The sequence below is a fragment of the Plectropomus leopardus genome, chromosome 7, assembly GCF_008729295.1.
Source record: "Plectropomus leopardus isolate mb chromosome 7, YSFRI_Pleo_2.0, whole genome shotgun sequence".
Lineage (NCBI taxonomy): Eukaryota > Metazoa > Chordata > Actinopteri > Perciformes > Serranidae > Plectropomus > Plectropomus leopardus.
In genome coordinates, this window is record NC_056469.1 from 24,308,080 (window position 1) to 24,328,249 (window position 20,170).

Genomic DNA, 20,170 nt, shown 5'->3' on the forward strand with positions numbered 1-20,170 from the left:
ATTGCTTCAACTTATTCCATAATTTTTCTCACAACAGATTGAAATGCAAAAACTTTTAATAGTTGCCCGCACCCTGCACATTTTCAAAATTAAATATTCCCTGAAATTTTCCCAATAATGTAATAATCAATAATAATATAACTTTAGGAGCCGATTTTATTTTTCTTTGATTACTGCTGTGCGCGCTTCTGTCCACGAGGCGGTGTTGTTTCTATTCCTCAGCTGCGCCTGTGGCGCCTCTGCTCTGCGCCTGCGCACAAAGTAATTCGACCCTCAAACCCGGATGTAACCAACGCCTAACCTGTCCGAAGAAAAACGGTGAGTAGAGTTAAATAAAATTGTCTAAAATAACTAGTGACTGTTAATTATACTTTGGGACACATGTAGGAGAATCCCCTTAACATTACTAAGTTTCTCAAGAGAGAAAAAGCTTGTTTATTTGTTCATTTATTCCCGGTGTGTTAAACTTTCCGAGCCATCAAGCCTCATTTAGTCTTGGCTAACGTCAATCTGAAGTTGCTGTCAGTTATCACCAATTATTGTGCAATTATTTACTTGTGTTTATTTATTTTTTATTCTGTCACTAGTTTACTAAGTTTGCTAACTGTGGCGGCTTTTTGAAAGTTGGCAGCGTTTTAATTTACACTTTGTCAATCTGAGCCAATTCAATCGTTTAATTGTCACAATCAGGCTCAGATTTTGCTAGTTGTTTTTGTTGTGGTTAGTGCTTCTACATTTCAAGTTATGGCTGAAAGTTTTAATAGTTTTCACCTCTGAATTTATCCGACGAGTTGCTTTTTTAGCGGAAGTGTTGGGCAGTATCCGCTCCTAAATCACATTGAGCTAATAGGCCGTCGTTTTTCACATTTTTGGTATGTAGCCTATGCGGAAGTGATTCACTGTCATCAATAAGCTCTTGAACATACATGTACTAACACGTATAGCACGACTGATGGCAGGAGATTAATCATTTCTTCTGTTGACATTATTTCTTCTAACTTACCCTCCAACATATCACCGAATGAAAGTGCTAAAGTCAAGAGTGCATTCATTTTTTAAAACCTGAGCAATTTTTTTTTCAGAAACAGCAACAAGCAGTTTAACACGAAATGACTCAGAAATTAGAAAATAAAGTAAACAGTACAAGAATGTTACCTCAAAATTAGCACACTAAAAACCCAAACACACTAACAAAAAGGAAAAGACACGACAACACAACAACAATAATGATAATAGTAATAATAATAATATTGATAATATAATAGTAAGCTTGGAGATTACCTGAAAAACAATTCTAATAATAATTTTATAAAATATTTTTAATATATATAATTATGATAATTATGAAATATATAGTTCTTTGGACATTTTTTAACATTTTATTTAATTTTTTATTTAATGTTCTAAATCTATTGCCAAGTTGCCCTTTGTCTTTTCCCCCATGTTTTGAAAGAAAGCAAACCAATTTGCCCAGAGTTCAAAGGTTTAAATACTTTTGAAAGGTGTCTGAATGCAGCACAAGAAAAGTGATGTATAGCCAGGTTTCAAAGGGTTAATATGGTTGGCTAATTGAGATATTGCACTTGTACACTTTATATTTTAGCCCTATTTTTTTCTTGATTTCTTGATTTAACTGAAAATGGCCTAGAACAAAATCAGTGAAACTACAAGCCTGCTACAGATGAAATTTCTTACAGCTCTGTGCATATTAATGGCGACAGTTAAAAACTTAGAATAAGGTTATAAATCAAATTCCTAAGTAATGGTTAACTAATGCAGGCCTCATGGTAATTCAAAGTATGAATCAATGCAATATATTAACTTATATTCCACCCACCAGGTAGGAAATGTGGCAAAAATACCCCCAAAAAACCTTCATATTTCAATGAGAACATGAACTCTTCTGCTTTGAGAGATGTTGAACAAATGCATGGTGCTGAAATAAACTTTAGTATAAGTGTAATCCAGGTAATTTTGTGTGAACTAATCACATCAAGTCATAGTGACTCAGTCTTTTGTTAATGATGAGCAATGAGGAATTTGTTATACGTCTTGCTTTAATTCATGCATTAAATTACCATCATACATTACGTTAGTATTTGACTTGTACCCTTATTATAAAGTGTCACTTTTTTAATTATGATGGCGTAAGTGGTTGTTCTTGTCAGCACACCTGCGTGTGAAAAAGCATTTTTACAGTCGTAGAACCGCAGGTCACACTGTATGAAGACTGCAGTTTTTGTAAAACACTGTAAGGCCTGAACTGACAGATGTTTCACTTACGTCGTCCTCCTCATTTATATCAGTGAGGACAGACTAGCAGAAACACCTCATTAAAAGGCAATACAACAGCACCACTAACTACATGCTCCAAAATAACCATGAAGTTGAATCAACACTTCTCTAAACTGTATAAGAAACGGAACATTATAATTTGTATTAAAGGTAAATTTTATTGCAGGACTGTTGTAGTAGACTGCACGATGTGTTATGGAGGTAAAATCTTATACTGGAACTTTAGATATCAAGTAAATGCAGTGGATAAAAAAAAATACAATATTTTAACATGTAAGAATTATTTTAATGTTGTGCAGTTTGTTAATATTATTGGCAAAACATATTTAACCCTTTGAAACCTGGATCAACATTAGTTTTCATGTGCTGTGTTCAGACACCTTTTACAAGCCGTTTAACCGCTAAAAACATGGTAAAAAAAAAAAAAAAAAAAAAAAAGGCAGCAAGCAACTGACAAGAAAAATATCCCACAAATTGCACACAGGTTGCAAGAAGATAGTGAAAGGTTACACCAAAATTACCTGAAAAGTAGTTACGTTTAAAAAAAAACAAAAAACAAATGAGGAACAAATTAGAACATTATATTCAAAATTATTATAATTATATATTTAAAATTGTGCAACAGAAAATCATTTATACATATATATATTTTTGAATTTTCAGCATTTTTAAAAAATGTTCTCATTTGTTTTTAACTCTCTTTTTTGGAGCTTTTTTTCAGGTAATTTTCTTGTAACTTTTTACTGATTTCTTGATCATATTTAGGCCATGTTTTGTTTAGTTGTCTTTTACAAGAAATCAAACCAATTTGCTCAGGGCTCAAAGGGTTACAGTATCAAAAGTGAAAGTACTCAATGGAAAAATTGCCTATATGAGTCTGATGCTATGTATTAATAATGCTGGTGCATACTCACATGAGGAGCAATTTAGCTGGTCTCGGCTGGGCTAAATCTAGATATTTCAAATACTCTGGTGCAGTTTAATGTGCTGATTGTACTAATGCATCATACTTTATAAAGTTATAATATTTTATTTGTAAAATCTCAATCTGCTCTAGCTTCTGGATCATTCTAACGGAGTAAAAGTACCCATTAGGTGGCAGAACTGCCTAATTATAACCGACTACAACTGTATCTGTCAATATGTATGAAAAAGTATATTTCCCTCATGTAGTAGTCTAAGTAGTATAAAGTAACTAAAAAATCAATACTCAAGATAAGTACAAGTACCTCAAAATCATATTTATGGATAATACTTTAATAAATGAACTTACCATCACCGTCCCATACAAAATGGTTCCAAAAATTAGATTTATAGTAGCTTTCAGCCAGTGTGTCGCTCATAACATTTCCTGGCCTGTTGATGTAAATGTGTGGTTACTTCCTCCCTCAGCGTCTGCTGTACTCTGTCTCTAACTGTCTGATGTAAGCTTCTCTACTGTATCTGCCAACACGCTTGTGATGTTTCCTGTTTTCTTTTTATCCCTGTAGATGCAAACTATAAAATGTGTAGTGGTAGGGGACGGTGCAGTAGGAAAGACCTGCTTACTGATCTCCTACACAACCAACAAGTTCCCCTCCGAATATGTGCCTACGGTAAGAAGATTTAATAATAAAGGTTGAGTTGTTTTGAAACGCACTGTATGTCGTATACTCACCAACCTCTCCTTCCTGTTAACCGTTAGGGACTGTTTTACACGCTTTTCGTGCTTCAGTTTTTGATAATTTTGCCAAGATTGTGTATTTGTGTTTGATCTTGGAATTTCCTCCTCAGCTCCTACAATAAGTCAAAAATACACAGTGTAAACAAAGTTGTTACAGTCATACTGTTAAGTGCAAAAAAAATGCGCCATTGAAACTCATTCAAATTGCTATTTTTGACCCAACAGCCATCAAATCATAAAACATGCATTGGATTATTTCTGGGTGTCATTATGGAATTTCTATTTTTTTCAATTTTCCACCTGTCATTTTTTAAAACCATATTTGGCATATAGAGAAAATACATGCTATTTCCACCGCCTGCACTGTCATAATCATTGTTGCAGGGAATCATTAAAATACCCCAGGCTGTGATAATAAGTACTTTGCATGTAGTATATTGGAAATAATTCATTTTTTGTGGGGTTACAAAACAAAAAACTAAACATAAAAGCTTCATGACAAAATTCTGAAAATGAATGAATATTTGATATTTATTATTAGAGCTGATTTTGGTTAAAAAGAAAATAACTCAATGAAAGTAGAAAGTAATATTAATTTATAATATTTTTTAAAGCTTGACTTTAATAAGCGCATTTTGTGCACAGAGTGATTTGACTGTGTGTAAAATTAAAATGGGGTTAATAATTCTTCACAGCAGAAATACAGTGCAATCAAACACCCTGCATATTGTCTTTGTTAAGTTATTTGTATATTTTGTGTGTGTGCTCAAAGGTTTTTGACAATTATGCAGTGACAGTGATGATTGGGGGAGAGCCCTATACACTCGGCCTCTTTGACACAGCAGGTAACATGAATTTCTTCTTTTTTCTTCTATTTCTGTCATTCTAAAATATGTTTAAAAAAAAAAAAAACTAACTTACCTGTTGTCCTTCTGGTTGCCGCTCACAGGTCAGGAGGATTATGACAGGCTGCGTCCTCTCAGCTATCCACAGACGGACGTGTTCCTTGTATGTTTCTCTGTCGTCTCCCCCTCATCATTTGAAAACGTCAAAGAGAAGGTCAGTTTTTCCTACTTTTTTTTCACTGACGATGAAAAACATGGCTAAATTTTTTTGTTAAGTGTCACGTTTAAGTGTTAGAAGTTAGGATTATTTTTTATTGTTGATTAGTTGTTGATTAATCACTAAAGTGAAATAAAGTGACGTCATCAAATGTCTTATTTTCTCTAACCAACAATCCAAAACCCAGAGGTAATCAGTTTAAGAAAGTAGCAGATAGTTACATTTAAAAAGCTGCAACAAGGGAACGTTTGGCATTTCTGCTCAGAAGATTATTTAAATATTAAAACGTCAATAAAATACTTGCAGACTGAGATTTTTCAGCTCTACAGATGTGACATGGTCTAAAGATTTTGTTGAATTTTACAGAATAGAGGAAATGTTTTTGCACTGGTAATAAGTTGTCCTCATCCCAATGAGTCTGCAACATCTCATTGACAGTTTCTTTTCTTAATTACTCTCAATAAAAACTTTTAGTGGCAAAAACAGGAATTTCATGATACAAGATCAGACTTTCTGTTACTGTTGTTACTAATACTAAAAAGATCATTTTTATTTTAAATTTCATTTTATTTTCATTTTAAACTAAATTCAACAAACAAGCTGCAGTTCTCATATAATAAATGTTGTCTTAATACAAATAACTGTAAAAGAATGTCCTTTACATGAATAATCTGAAATTGGCAAAATGTTACTTTAAAGGCATACTATGCAAAATTAATGGCTTACTGTTTGTTAACACAACATTCAAATCTGGGTGCGAAAAAAGGATTCTGGTACACAGTCGTAGACATGACGGTGAAGGAAGAAAATAAGGATTTTATTTTTATATATATATATTTATATATTTTTTTTTTATCCACCAGTGGGTTCCTGAGATTACTCACCACTGCCCACGCACACCCTACCTGTTAGTGGGCACACAGGTGGATCTGCGGGAAGACAGCAACACAATCGAGAAGCTGGCAAAGAACAAACAGCGCCCCCTAAATCCTGATAGCGGGGAGAAGCTGGCTCGTGAGCTGAAGGCTGTCAAATATGTGGAGTGCTCTGCTCTGACACAGGTATGGGGAATTTTTACATTTTTATCACACTTTTAGGGGCCATCCACACCAAGAACAATAACTAAAACAAAAGCCAAATTATGATGTACCCACCTGCACTGATGAACAATAACGTTGTGTTTACAGTTTTGCCAAAAGCATGCCTCATGCTCCAGCTGTGTCGGTAGCTTAGGAAAATAAATATTGATGAATTACCATGTTGTGCAGGGAAACAGTAATCAGTACAACAAACTTCAGCGACCTGATCAGCAGCACAGACTGTTCGGCACTGTGACTCAAGTAAAGTGATGTGTCTTTATGTGTAATTTGAAGCCTAGTATTAGGATGTATAAGTGTTTAATAAGTTTCATTGCCTTCCACAATAGCCCAGACTGGGTGATAAGAGTAAACCATCTGAAAAGTGTTTCATGTTTGATGTGACAGCCTGTAAATTCAGATGAATTTTGATTGGCTCTCACACTGCCTGTTCAAGGTGGGAATGTCACGCCGGGAACGGAGGTAATAACAGTCCTGAAACGAGGTCTGTGTAAAACGTAAAGCTGGAAAGACCATGGGTGGCGCAAGTTGGGCAAATGTGAAGTTTTGACGTCGTGTTTTGCGTGTAACCTGGAGATTTAAAAAGCAGCTACCAGCAGTAAGTGGCTAACTCAAGGAAGAAGAATAGTGGCTGTAAATGTACAAAATAATTGAGAAAACAATCAGCTTCAAGAACCCCTCAGAGGATGAGATTAGCCGCCATGTAACAGGAAAGGTATATGATTGTTGTTGCCATTTTTATTGTTTGCAAAGAGCTGCTTATGCGTATGTTGCATGTCGCACTAAAGGCCGACGCTGTTGTGTTGAACGTCATGCCCGTCACTTCTGTTCTATGTCTGAGATACCAGCATGGTGTCTAAAAAATCACACACTGGAGCTACAAGATGCCGAAGTTTGGTTTTGTGTGAAAATGGGAGGGTGGTGTGAAGTGGGGACTTAGTAGCAGAACTATAGAGCGACCTCTGTGTTATAAGAGCCAGTGTTTCTGTTAATCAAATCGCTATGAAAGTGATTCCAGCAATATCTTTCACCATTATCGTTGTCTGTATAGTTTAAGTTCAAGTTTATTTGTCGCATACAGTAAAATTGCAGGACTTCTCCCTCTCTCAGCCCTTAAAATAGTACAATAAATAAAAATAAAAATGCCTAACCTGAGAGAGAGAGAGAGGCTCTAAACGAGTCAAGCCGAGTCGGCAGTCGGGATTTTTAAAACTATACATTTTTTGTTGTATTTATGGTCATTGTTCTTGGTGTGGACTACCCTTCAAAATGAAAGCATGATAAATAACAGTATTCTGATTTTTCGCCATCTGTATTGTTTTCTGCTCACAACAACCAGCGAGGGCTGAAGAACGTGTTTGACGAGGCCATCCTAGCTGCCCTGGAACCTCCAGAGACCAAAACCAAGAGAAAGTGTGTCCTACTATAGACGAACAACGACAGCGAGAGATGTAACGGTGTGAGAAATGTAGGTGAGGTGAATTAAAACATCAGAAAGATCAATGGCTATTATGAAAAAAAGGACAAAACAAAAGAGGAAAGGAGGTACAACGCCATTGAGACTTATTCTAAAACGCGTGTACACTGATTGTGCCTTCAAAATAAACTTTGAATGAGGCTGAGGGAGCAAAAACTTCAGCATGCAGTAAGTGTCACCTATCTCTGAAAGCTTTAGAAATCGCAGTGTTCATTTATTCAGGTGGGGCGGGCCCCCCTGCCTGTCACTGTTGCTCCATTTTTTAAAAGAAAGATTCTTCTATATAATTGCCTTTGACCTCCTCTGTGTTTTACTTATTGTGGCCTTTTGGGGCTTTAAACCCTGTGTCGGGAATTATAAATGGGGTAACACTCTTAACATTAAGGTTTTTTAATGAACTTTCGTTAGTACATTTAAAGGGGCGACTTAATGTTAAGTGGTACTCTATTTGCTTTCTTTCCCGACCCTTTTGGATTAAATAATGAAAGCACAAGAGATTTATTTTCACTCCAAACAAAGATAGATGTCTATTACTGTTATTTTACGCCTATTCTCAGAGACTTCTGGGGACGACAAGCGCATTTTCACCAATTTCTTTCGTTATTTTATGTATATTGTTTTAATTCTGTGACTCTGTTTTGGGACTTTTTTTTTTTTTAAATCTTATTTTCATTTTTAGCAGTTATTCATTTTGAAACTTGAGATTTTATTTTATCGAGATTTTTTTTGTTGCTAGACTACCAACTTTGAGCAATTGATAATATAACAAATTAAGTTGTAATATTTTGAATAGATCTTGATCTTGATAGAGATTAAGATGATAACCTTTTGCTAGTAAATTTCTGGGTGTTTGTAATCACAGGATATTTTTAATAAAATGGTTTAATGATAAGGAAAATAGCTATTGTATTGTTTGCTTGAGGGAGAATGGTGCACTCAGAACAATTTATATGAGAAGTGGCTCTAGATGACCACAGTATGTTTAAATTCAGTGTTTTTCACTGAAGCACATTGTTGGGATCCTTGAAGTTGAACTTATGTTTTAAAACCACGGCTGGTCACTTTTTAAAAAACACATTTTTGTCACATTGAAACTAAATATTTTGAAAAACGCATGAGACAGATAGTCTGAAAATTCATATTTGATTAGCGCTGCCTACTTTGACAGTTTGACCGCAGATCGGCATGATTGACAGCTACATTAGAGATTCCTCAGCTCTGGTTGTTGTTATTCGTGTGGTAAGGCCATACGAAGTGCCACAAAGTAATAAAGTAGGCAGAGGAATATGATTTTCTTTCCTCACTAACATCATTGTGAGAGAAGGGTGTTATGGGTGACCACCACAGTTGCAGGGGTAAATCTTTAAAATCTCAATTGATCTCTGATTGATTGATCCAAGTTCTATCAGCAGGAGGGTTTGAAACAGAAAGAAAAACCGTAACACAAAAACCTGTACACATTAAAATGATAATAAAATAATGACCGTCTTTGAAATACAACCATGCATGTTGACTCACATGCAGCCTTAAAACCATGGATTTATAAAGAAACCTGGATACAGCACTGAAGGTGGGGCTTTGTTCATTCCCATAAAAGTTGCTCAGTGGCACGTGAAGCCAAAAAAGTTTGATTTCCCAGGTATGAAATGACCCGTATCTTCCACATTACACTGTAAAATCTGAAAAGCTGGTCTTACTTAAAATAATCTTGGAAACCAATTTCCTTGAGAAAGGAAATTAAATATTTTTCATGATATAATTTTAGCAGCCTCAGTAAACTAAGTTAGTCTGACTTAACTGGATCATCACAAAGAGGATTTTGCCAATTATCAAGTCGGGAGATCTGCGAGTTTTGCTTTGTTAACAACAAGAAACTACATACATGGTATGCAAGCAGCAGAATACAGATAGCACAGTGTATTTGGTTTACTGAAGTTGCCAAAATTTAGATTAATTTAATCAAAGATGTCAATTTTAAATTGCAACAACTTCACAAAACTAAATATAACTTAATTTTAAGTAACACTTAGATATAAAGGAAACATAAATTAAGCTTAAGAGTTATATTTTCTTACATTTTCAAGGCAATTCTAGGTATTCCTAGTTTTTTTAATTTTTATGTAAGTATGTGACTCTTTTAGACTTTTTAAATTATATCAGACTGAATAAATCAAATCTTGATAGCTAAACAAGTCATTTCTAAGGGTTTGTGACACTACCTCTTGACCAGCACAATGATGTCACACAATACAGTGCTACTGTGGATGCAATATAAAGTGCAGAGTATAAAATGCATTACTAAAGTGCAGAAAAGTGCATCGTAATCACACTAAAAGCAATATTAGAGTAATGTTTCATAAAATATTTAAAAAACAGTAATTATCATAAGAATTATAGTAAAACCTAAATCAAAAGACTTCATAATCATAGTAACAGAATATAAAAATATGCTTAATTCAAATTTTGATGATATCTTAGACACATCTGGTCAAAAATAAACTCAAGAAAGACATATTGTGGTATTTTTGATGAAACTACTGTATTTATTAGATTTCTTGGACAGACCTAAAAGTACTGCTTGTGCAGAAACATATGGAAGAGTTTCACATGCAGATGAGGGGCAGAACACAAGACAGACACAGATGTAGTAAGTATAGTTAATTTTGGTATTTAAAATGTTGCAGCTGACGTGAAGCAAAGACTCAGATATACAAATAAATAAACCAGAATAGAGAAGAAGACATAAATACAGTAAATGCTCAAACACCTGCTAGTCTATGACGCAAAGAGTTTGCATAAAATCAAAATAGCACTGCAATGTTTCCCTGTTAGTTACGGTTAAGTTCAGCTTTAAAAGCTTTGTCAGTTCAGTGTGAGATTAACTGTTGAGTGCGTGTGCATTTGTGTGTGTGCATGTCCGTGCACGCTGTTGTGTTTGTACCTCACTTACTGTTGATGCTTTGTCATTGTTCTTTGTTTTTTCACGTGCTCTAACTTTGCAGCTTTTACAACAGAATCCTCAAACTTAACTCTGACCGCACTGCTCCATTTGAACGTGAGTTAAAATAAGGCCAAATATGTAAGATAATTTGGCGCTAAAGGTGTGAACTATAAACTTTCATTGTCTACGTTGTTCCTATCCTGTCTTGTGTTCAGGAGTGTCCGTCTCGTGGTTTGTTCGTGTCTTTCTGTTCGGTCGGTTTGGTTTTGTTTGCGGCTCCTCTAGACTCTGCAGGTGTGGATGGTGACTGTGTTCTTGCACTGCTGGCAGCGGACTGAGCAGCACCAAGAAAACTTGCAGGAGCAGCGCTGCACCACCTCAGCCCGGCCCGCTCTGTATCCCGGCCCGCAGCACACCAGCTCACAGCCATCGGGTGCTAGCCGAGAGGTCCCTGGGTGAGTTTTAGAAGAAAGGCGCATCATTTTTCTGTAATTATTTTGATTGATAATGTGTATTATCGCTCATGCCGGGAGCTTACCGTTACATCTCCTACCAGCAGTCCCGGGGATACCGTTGTCAGGGTCGAGATGGCAGAAATCTGGGGAGGGCGCAAGGTACACAAGGTCTCTGGCAGCAGGGGGTTTGACCTGGGGGTCACGGGGGAGCAAGGCTGTCCTGGATCCTATACGAGTCAGGCGGACCTAAGAGCAGGAGGATGTTGAGAGCTACAGACTGGGAACTTTCAAATATCTGCTTCAATTTAGCTAACTTCTACATGTGATTAATAACTATGCTAAATGAAGCACGATACCTCTGTGGCTCCATCAAAGCGCTCTTTGAGCACCACGCCAACGCGCCTGAATGGAGGCATAACCTTCCAGCATGTCCTTAGCTCGCAGGAGCCGGAGACACCGTGACACTTACACTCCACCTGCATGTTGTGAAGGATGGCCTGAGGATGGTGAATGTAAGCAGAGCTGAATGAATCTCACGTTTGGCAATTTTGGAAATGAATTGAGATGTTTTCAAAGAATCGCGAACACCAACCTTTCGGCCGGCCTCGTTGTTGTGGAGGTTCATGAGTGGTCGCCCCGCTGACAGCCCCTTGGCTCGTTCCGGTTCGTCCACAAAAGTTTGGGAGAAAGCCACACCATAGGACAGATTGTCACTGCACCCTGACCACTGAAAGCCTGAGGTGGGACCATTGAAACAACTACACGTCAATTTAAAACAAAAAATCACTGCTGTGTTTTTCAACCTGGATCCTGATTTCCAGTATTTTTGTATCAAAGTGAGGAATGGGAACAACACTATTTTTTGAAATCGCTCCAATACTGAGCGAGCCGGCGGCGGTGAAACAGGCTGCAATGTAAATACTCGGGGCAATTGTGCACCATCATTATATCCTCTAAAAGCGCTTGTTTTTGACAGCGTTTTAGTATATATGGAGCCAGCACATTTTCACATCTAACTGGCTGAATTAAGGGTTAATTTCAACCAAACTGGAGTTGGTGATTGTTGGAACAGTAGAAAGACAAAGCAAATTAGCTTTTTGTATGGTTTACTCTGTTTCTGTCTACTCTGACTGAAAGTGTGTTTTATGACGATAAAATTAACGTTCATGTAAATGAAGTCTGGTGGGTTTGGCGATTTTGTTTCAGGGCCATTTCTGGTTTAACAGAAAAGATCTTCAACAAAATACTGACCTCTGTAGGGATCCTTGTCAGCGGGTTTGCAGCAGTATACCGTGGTATGAAAACTGTTTTCATTCATTTAGGGTCATTGTAACTGATAATAATAATAAGAAGAATTCAGTAATACAGTAATATCTTGACACTGCAGTATTTTCTGGTTATCATACCCAGAAAACCTCATTTTGTTGTCAAACACTCAGAGTAACAATCTGAGCCTGTCAGTGTCAAGGCGTTGAGACTTTCAGTAGACACAAATTGACCGTTGCAAATGCCCTTAAATTGTGGCCTGTTTTGTGGCTGCACTAGCACTCACTCTCAATACTGAACCAATTTCAAAAAGTTTTGCTCCCATTAGTCACTCAGACACAAAAACATGGGCTAATAGGATCCAGCCTGAATAATATCAAAGTTATCCATTAAACAGTGAATTTATGCATTAACTTAAAAACACTAGTGTCCAAACTGCCTTAAAATTGTAAGTTGCCTGAAGTTAAGAAGATAAGTTGAGTTAATTTTGTAATTTTGATTCAACTTGTCCTTTAACATTCAATCAACTTAAAAATGTTAAGGCACCTCGGACACTGGCTTTTTTTAATTTTTCAAAAAATACTTTACTTTTACAATGTAGATCCCACAAGGCAGAAACAGCTGCTTCACTGCAGTTTGTGTTTTTTATGGCCACAATCTAATCCGTAATTTCACAGCACTTTGACAGCTGATGGAAAAAATACCTGCTGTGACATCTCTGCCTTGGATGTGGACATTAGTGCTCTATTTTTGAAACTTTTAACCAGAGAGAACAGCAGCAGCAGTTTTTTTTTATGCCCATGTGACTCAGAGCGGATATATGCGTTACATTTTCATGCAGTGGTATCCAAGCTCACCCTCGGGGCTGACCCCCCTGACCTTCCTGTCACAGCCACACCTCTCCAGCTCCCCGCGGGTGCAGGCTCGGGTCACAGCCACTGCCACGGCTGCTGAGGACAAAGCGTGCACAAAAGCCGCCTCACGAGTCCCTGAAATCAAAACAGAGCACACCATGCAGAAATCCTTTATGTGAGGGTTGTTCATCATACAGAGCAGGTAATTCTATATGACACATTTTCAATATGAGGATACCTTGGTTCATGACTCTGCCAAATACATTGATCCCACGTGGGGTGGTGGAACAGTTCCAGCGGCGATTCCTGAACTGGTGCTGGCACTGACGGTGACATGCATAGCAGTGAGACATAGCGCTCTAATGACTGCATCATTCCTGCTGGTCATGAGCCTTAAACCATACCTCTTCTATGACCATCTCGGCTGCCTTGCGTACGGACTCCATGACCTCCCCTCGTGCCCTGCACACCCCCACCTGCCCTGGGGTCAGCCCCCTCAGCCGTGCACATGGGGCAGCACCGGACACGGCCCTGGAACGAGGCAGCCTCGCCAGGGAGCTGGGACACAAAGGTTGGATGTGGTGACTCAGAGGTGTTTTGGAAAGGGAATTATTGTGCAAGGAGGGGAGAAAAGAGAGGATGCATAATGAAGAAAAGGGGAGGGAGCGAAAAGAGGAAGAGCGCACGAAGAAAAGAGGGTACAAAAAGGATGACGAGATAACGACCGAGTTTTAGAGAGGATGGAAACAAGGGGAAGACCAGGCAGAGAAGACAGAGAAGACACAGTGAAGGCAGCGAGAAAGAAAAGAGAAAAGGTCACCAGGAGTGAGACAAAGAAAGAGAGGGGAGCGACTGAAAGAGATTTAGAGACATGTCACCATCTTTTAAAAGTTATAGCATGACAAACAAACTCCCTCTTTCTCTTCCTCCCTCGCACGCTAGACTTACAGCCAGTTGGTTGCCATGGTGGAGTGGGTTGCCCATAGCAAGAGGAGGAGGAGTGGTGCCGTGAGATTGACAGTGGAGACAGTTGGCATCAGACTGTCTGTCTGTCCGTCCGTCTCTGTGCGTCAGGCTGGGTCTTTGGACAGCACGCTGCCCGTCTCCACAGTCAAAGTGATCTGCCTCTCTGTCTGTTGTGGTGTTGGTTTATGTTTCTGGCACGGAGTCTGGGGATGATCCCCGCATATCTGGTGAAATGACAAGTTAACAGACCGAGAAAGAAAGAAAAACACTTAATTTCATGACATTTATTCCAGATTAAACCCTCGTGGATAATGTCATGTTTTGCAAAAGTAACACTATAGACTTACCAGTTCATAGTCCTGTGATATCCAGTTATCCTTCTCTTTGATATTGAGTTGATCAGATTGAAATTTAATCCCAATTTCAATCAGTAAAGACGTTCATCACTTTCTTCACTCGTGCTGTCAGTGACAGCGAAAGCATGCTCACAGGAATGTCTTACAAACTGCGGGCAAAACTCCCCAGAGTAAAGGAAAATCAAAATAAGATCTCCTCTTTGTCAGACATAACAAAGCTTAATTTAACATCAGTATGAGATTTCGACCATTTTCTAAGACTTCTTAAATTCAGCCCCTGAGAAAAAGTCTTCCTCTTGTCTCAGCCTGATCTTAATTCAAGATCTTAGAATTCTCTTTTTTTTTTGTCTCTCATTCGGTAATCTTTATTTCGTCAGAAATAATACACTCTTGAGATAACAAAAAGATCCAAAAGAAAACTTGATTGGCTTGTAAGTGACCCTACACGATTTCAGAAATTCATCTCAGTGATCAAATTCAAGCCTGTTTTATCTGTTCTCAAACTTGTCTCACTTCTGAGAAGCCTATGAAGACAGCAGGAGACCTCCCACTGATCAATTCTTTTGCTCCTGTGTTAGGAGAAACAGATCAGAATTAAGTAATTTTCAAATAAGAAGCAGATTTATTTCTGATGAGAAAAAGAAAAGACTAATGTTAGCAACAAATTTTTCCTCTGGTTCATCCTTTGCATGCAAAAATAAGTCCACGTCCAATTTAATTGAACAGAATTTCCCCCCAAAAAAGACAAAAGTTAAAATCCAGAAGTGCCAATAAAAGTAATTTTTTTTTTTTTTTTACAAAAACATTGTGTCAGCAAGTTCTCAGTTGCGTCCCGAGAAAACAAATGTGTCCACTCCGGGTTGAAACGGCAGAATGAGTGAGAGCGGTGAGATGGGAGTGATGGTTATAAAGGAGGTAGAGAATGAGGCTGGGAAAGAGGAGAGGCGTGATCCAGGGTGTGGAGTGATGCTGAGGGAGGAGGAGGAGGAGGAGGAGGCGTTGAGAAGGATAATAGTTATACTACGTAAGTATTAAGAGTGTAAGTATGCTTCCTATTGTGCAGTTTGGCATGAGACCTAAAATCTGAGTCTGCACTGGAGATAATGACCTTTGAATGACTGCCACAAATTGTATCTTTGTTCTGTTTTTTTTCTAAATTCATGTTAATGTGAGTGCATTTGCAGCTGAGAAACGTTATATGAAGTTTTTGTTTCCTATTTGCTCAGCAGGAATATTGATCCATCACATTTTGCAAAAAAAAAACCCCTCACATCAGAAACTATGACACAGCATTTCTGTTTCCACGTACATGCACATGCATGTGAAAAAGTGTCTTACCTAATGTTTAATTTTCCCAAACTTTGTTGCTCATTTTACGAGTCCCCCCCCACCCCCCCTTCCTCTATCTCCCCGCGTTTGCCCTCTCGTTCTCCCTCTCTCCCACTCCCTGTATTGTCTTAGAAGAAGGGGTGACATTTAGACAAGGGGAAGAAAACACACTGCCGACAAATATTGGAACTGAGGCAAATAAATCACGAGATAGGAGGGAAAGGAGGGCATAAGGAGAGAGCGGATGGGTGTTACACTGGGGTTAGGAAAAAGCTGTAAAGAATAACAAAGCAGGTTAGTGACACCCAGTTTCAGAGAAAAAGTGGACATTATTTGTGTGGATATAATTGTTGTAACCTGATTACCCTCTAAATTTTTATTTATGCACTGAGGAACACACAGCACAACATACAGACTATATAGCATGAGTAATCTTTATTTACTGCAAATCATTAGCATAAAGTGATTATTCAACTTAAGTGTGCTTTTTTTTTTTTTTTTTACAGTTTATTTAGTAGTTTTCCCTCTTTTTGTCTTTTTCTGTTTGGCCAGTGATGTAACGTTACGGAGAATCTCTCACACTTCTAAGAGTAGTCCGCTATAGGCCTGAAACTGGAGGGGCAGCGGCTTTTGTAAATGTATTTCTTTTTGCTGTGAGAGATGTAAAAGTATTATTTCTCTTTTATTCCATGGCACAACCTTGAATGTTTAAGGAATGTTGAATGTTGAATTGAATGTTTCAAATTATTGGCCTGCTTTTTAAAAGTCTACTTTTCATGCGTTTATTTGAATGTTGTTCTTTCACTTGTTGTGGACGACTAGGCTATAGCTTTAAGGTCTAAGTCAGATAAATAAACGGCAAGACCTACAGTAACTTTGAAGCTGACTATTCTGTTCTTTCCACGAGAAAGGCAAACAAAATAATTGTCATAGTCCTTGAATGAGACCTAAGACAAAACCGTTCCTCTGGCTTGCGTGTACTAATGAACTAATGAATAACAAAGAAACTAATATTAAACTAATCTATAATTTAAAACATTTAAATAGGTGATTTAAATGTAGCTTAACCCATTTGCTATATATGCCCCTTATTTTTTTGTAAAATAGTCAGTGACATCTATAACAAATTATATGCCTATTCTATATAAACTCTCAATAAACTACTAAAATTTTTAAATGGAATGAATAATTACCTATTTTCTTTGGTATTTTTTGTCATTTATAGATATGCAATAATGATTGCTGGGTAATATGTGTCTTGATGCTGTCCAGTATCAAGTCACTGTTCGATCATGTGATCAGACGATATGTGCATGGTAACGTCATAATAGCGTGCACAGAGGCCCATGATCATTGGTGACCATAAGGAATGATGCAGGACTGAGTCCTAAAACCCAGAAATGAGTTAACATTTAGCAATCTGGCTTCCTTTGTCTCTAAGTCCATGAGTTGATTGAACAGGTTTTTGTTTAGATGCCTTACATAAGGTCTGTGGTTAACACAAGCTCAAGAAACTTTCACATTTTTTCCATCCATACCTGCATTATTGTCCGCTTATCAGAGGCCGGGTCGCGGGGGCAGCAGGCTGAGCAAAGCACTCCAGACAACCCTCTCCTCAGCAACACTTTTCAGCTCCTCTCGGGGGGACCCCGAGAGGTTCCCAGGCCAGATGAGATATATAATCCCTCCACATCTTCTGGGCCTGTCCTGCAGCCTCAATGCGAAGGATCAGCGTCCTTTAGTCCGAGCTCCTTCTGGATGTCTGAGCTCCTCACCCTATCTCCAAGGATGAGCCCAGCTACCCCACAGAGGAAACTCATTTCAGCTGCTTGTATCCGCAGTCTCATTCTTTTGGTCACCACCCAAAGCTCATGAGCATATTGAGGGTCAGAACATAGATGGACTGGTAAATTGAAAGCTTTGCCTTCCTGCTTTGCTCCCTCCTCACCACGGCAGTCCGGTGCAATTCCTGCATCACTGCAGACACCGCACCAAATGCTCCTCTCTACCCTCACCTGTGAACAAAAACCTGAGTTACTTGAGCTCCTTCGCTTGTGCGACAACGTAAAATATGTCAGTGAATGCACCACCTGTTAATTTTAAAGCCTTTTAGTGTCTTAAAATGACTTACAAGTAGTGTTATCACACTGAACATGGCTTTAAAGTCTAGTTGTGGTGGTGAAGTCGAATGTGGTCTAGTTCGTTGATAGCAGAAGTTTAGCTTTTTCTTCTAGTGATTGCACTTATGCTTCAGAAATAATTTAAGTAGTGTTCATTTCTAAAAATTATTTTTCTGTCATCATCATTATGATCTGTATTATAAACGTTCATTTGCAGCAGAGCCTAATTTCTGTAATAATCCACAATCCAATGGAAGTATCCCACTGACTTTTTAACAGGGGAACCAGGGCGAAGTTAACTTCCATGTTGGCCTATAAATAAATGCCACCCTGCTGCACTCTGTGACCGATTATGACAAAACTGTACTTAGTGTGTTTTATTTAATGTTGTTTTATCTGTGGTTTTACTTCATGGGTATTTTTATGGGAGCGCTGCAATTTTCTTAATTTTATGGATGATTAAATTATGCCATTTCTTTTTAATCCCAGAGGCCGATACAATAAAAAAAAGATGTGTGTAACAGTCTCGTCACACCTGATGAAACTTGTTTACTCCTCCTAAGGGCTCATTTGTTGAAACAGTGCAGCACTGGAACATTTGCAGACTCAGTTGTGGTTCCAGTCCAGGATTTGGTGGCCCATTTACCTGAACCCTCTGACACCCAGTTCTTAAGTAAACGCTCACCCCATCCCAACACCCCCTCCTCTCTTTCTCTCACACACTCACACTTTCCTCTGTCTACATCTGCAAAGACAGGTTTCTTGTAGGCCCCCTTCCCTCCTTTTTTTGTCCTCCTCATGTCGTATTCCTCCTTTGTGTCCCCTGTTTCTCCAAGTGACGTCTTCCACTGTCTCCCACAGCAACGCCATGGTGATGAGCTAGCCACTGTCATGTCCGGCGCCTCTGTTATGCTCATCCCTTCACCCCTCTCTCGTAAATAACTTGCCCTCTTTTTTTTAATCTTTATCTTTCCCCCATTTTGTGGACATTTTATCATGCTGAAATGGTCCAGTGCTGATTGACTGTAGCCAGGTTGCAGAGCCAAAAGAGATGCTTGTTAAAGCTTCAGCATGACATACATAGAGATGACTTGTATTCCCTGTGTTATAGCGGGAGGCAGCAGCAGACTTGAGACTCTGCTGCGAGGTGGGGCAACTCTAAACTGATCTTTGTCCGCTGATGGATGGACCACGGGATGGATGATGGGCCTCGTTCAGAGAAGATGCCTCAGGGGGACTCTGGACTCCAAGAACATGTTCCCACCCAAGGTCATTACAAGATAGAAATGTGACCCACCACCTTTTACCTTCATTTGCTTTGTTACTTCTCTGCACTTGAGGGCTACCTGCCTCAGCAGTCTGAATGCGGATGAAATAATCATAGCAGGCAGAAACACGACTGCTGTGCATGAGCACGCTCGCATTGCTCAGGCATCTCTGCCAACAAAGAGCTGAACGCACCGCTGTGTATGAATGTGTGCGGAGTGTGTGCATGAATATTATGGGATGGCGGGCGGTGGTGTTGTCAGGCAGGGAAGGGGGGGTGGCAGAGTGGGCGGTGAGCTGTGTGCACATGGGGGGAGGGGGCAGAGGGGAAGCGACGCCCCATGTTTATTATGGAGTGATGGTGGTGTTGGGGGGGTGGAGGGTGTGTGAGGTGGGAAGATGGCAGTGTATATGGGATGGAGGGAGAGTAGGAGGAGGTGTTGGTGACGGAGCTGCACGTGAGCGTATGTGCACGCGCATACATGCATGTGTCAGGGGCATTCAAGCGATAGTAACAGACAACGGCCAGACATAGGCCTTTGTTGCTATGCGATCTACATGTACTGTACAGTGGGGAATATTGCAGAGTGGCCATATAGCAGAGGAAGCAGTGAAAGGCCTTCTGGCTGGCTATACGTGCCTCGTTCTCTTACCATTTAAGAAAGTAGATCGCACATCATTACAGTTCTCAATTCTTTACACTGGCTTCCTGTCTCAGAGAAAATATTTCTACTGTTGGTTTATAAGGCACTAAATGGTTTAGGGCCCAAATACATTTCTGACCTTCTGCTACACTATAAACCATCCAGACCTCTCAAGTCTTCTAGGACAGGTCTGCTCTTTGTCCCCAGAGTCAAGACTAAACATGGAGAAGCAGCATTTAGTTTTTATGCACTGCATATGTGGAACAAACTCCTATAAAACTGCAGGTCTGCTGCAACTCTGAAAACTCTTTTCCACTGCACAAAAAACCCCTAACACCTGCTAACATCTGCTTTTTAATGTAATAGAAAATGAACAATC

At 38.9% G+C, this 20,170-nt stretch overlaps 2 protein-coding genes across 2 annotated transcripts; one reads left to right on the forward strand and one right to left on the reverse strand.

Moving 5' to 3' along the window:
• The first annotated feature begins 235 nt into the window (after positions 1 to 235).
• cdc42l (cell division cycle 42, like) lies at positions 236 to 8,492 on the forward strand. Its single transcript, XM_042489422.1, has 6 exons — positions 236 to 318; positions 3,786 to 3,890; positions 4,731 to 4,803; positions 4,908 to 5,017; positions 5,884 to 6,081; positions 7,457 to 8,492. The coding sequence occupies exons 2-6, from the start codon at positions 3,786 to 3,788 to the stop codon at positions 7,544 to 7,546; spliced, it is 576 nt and encodes a 191-aa protein (XP_042345356.1). The 5' UTR covers positions 236 to 318; the 3' UTR covers positions 7,547 to 8,492.
• Positions 8,493 to 10,772: 2,280 nt separating this feature from the next.
• On the reverse strand, positions 10,773 to 14,147 carry wnt4b (wingless-type MMTV integration site family, member 4b). Its single transcript, XM_042489403.1, has 8 exons — positions 14,059 to 14,147; positions 13,515 to 13,668; positions 13,349 to 13,433; positions 13,114 to 13,245; positions 11,583 to 11,725; positions 11,347 to 11,487; positions 11,074 to 11,236; positions 10,773 to 10,986 (listed from the first exon to the last, which is right to left on the reverse strand). Exons 1-8 carry the CDS (start codon positions 14,145 to 14,147, stop codon positions 10,817 to 10,819), a joined length of 1,077 nt encoding a protein of 358 aa, XP_042345337.1. The 3' UTR covers positions 10,773 to 10,816.
• Between the last annotated feature and the right edge of the window lie 6,023 nt (positions 14,148 to 20,170).

Coding starts and splice junctions, on each gene's coding strand:
- wnt4b (XM_042489403.1), bottom strand. CDS start 14,147: ATGCCAACTGTCTCCACTGTCAATCTCACGGCACCACTCCTCCTCCTC. Junction 13,434..13,514: donor CCGAGATGGTCATAGAAGAG/GTATGGTTTAAG, acceptor TGTCACCGTCAG/TGCCAGCACCAGTTCAGGAA. Junction 11,237..11,346: donor GCTTTGATGGAGCCACAGAG/GTATCGTGCTTC, acceptor TCCTGCTCTTAG/GTCCGCCTGACTCGTATAGG.
- cdc42l (XM_042489422.1), top strand. CDS start 3,786: ATGCAAACTATAAAATGTGTAGTGGTAGGGGACGGTGCAGTAGGAAAG. Junction 3,891..4,730: donor CCTCCGAATATGTGCCTACG/GTAAGAAGATTT, acceptor GTGTGCTCAAAG/GTTTTTGACAATTATGCAGT. Junction 6,082..7,456: donor AGTGCTCTGCTCTGACACAG/GTATGGGGAATT, acceptor CACAACAACCAG/CGAGGGCTGAAGAACGTGTT.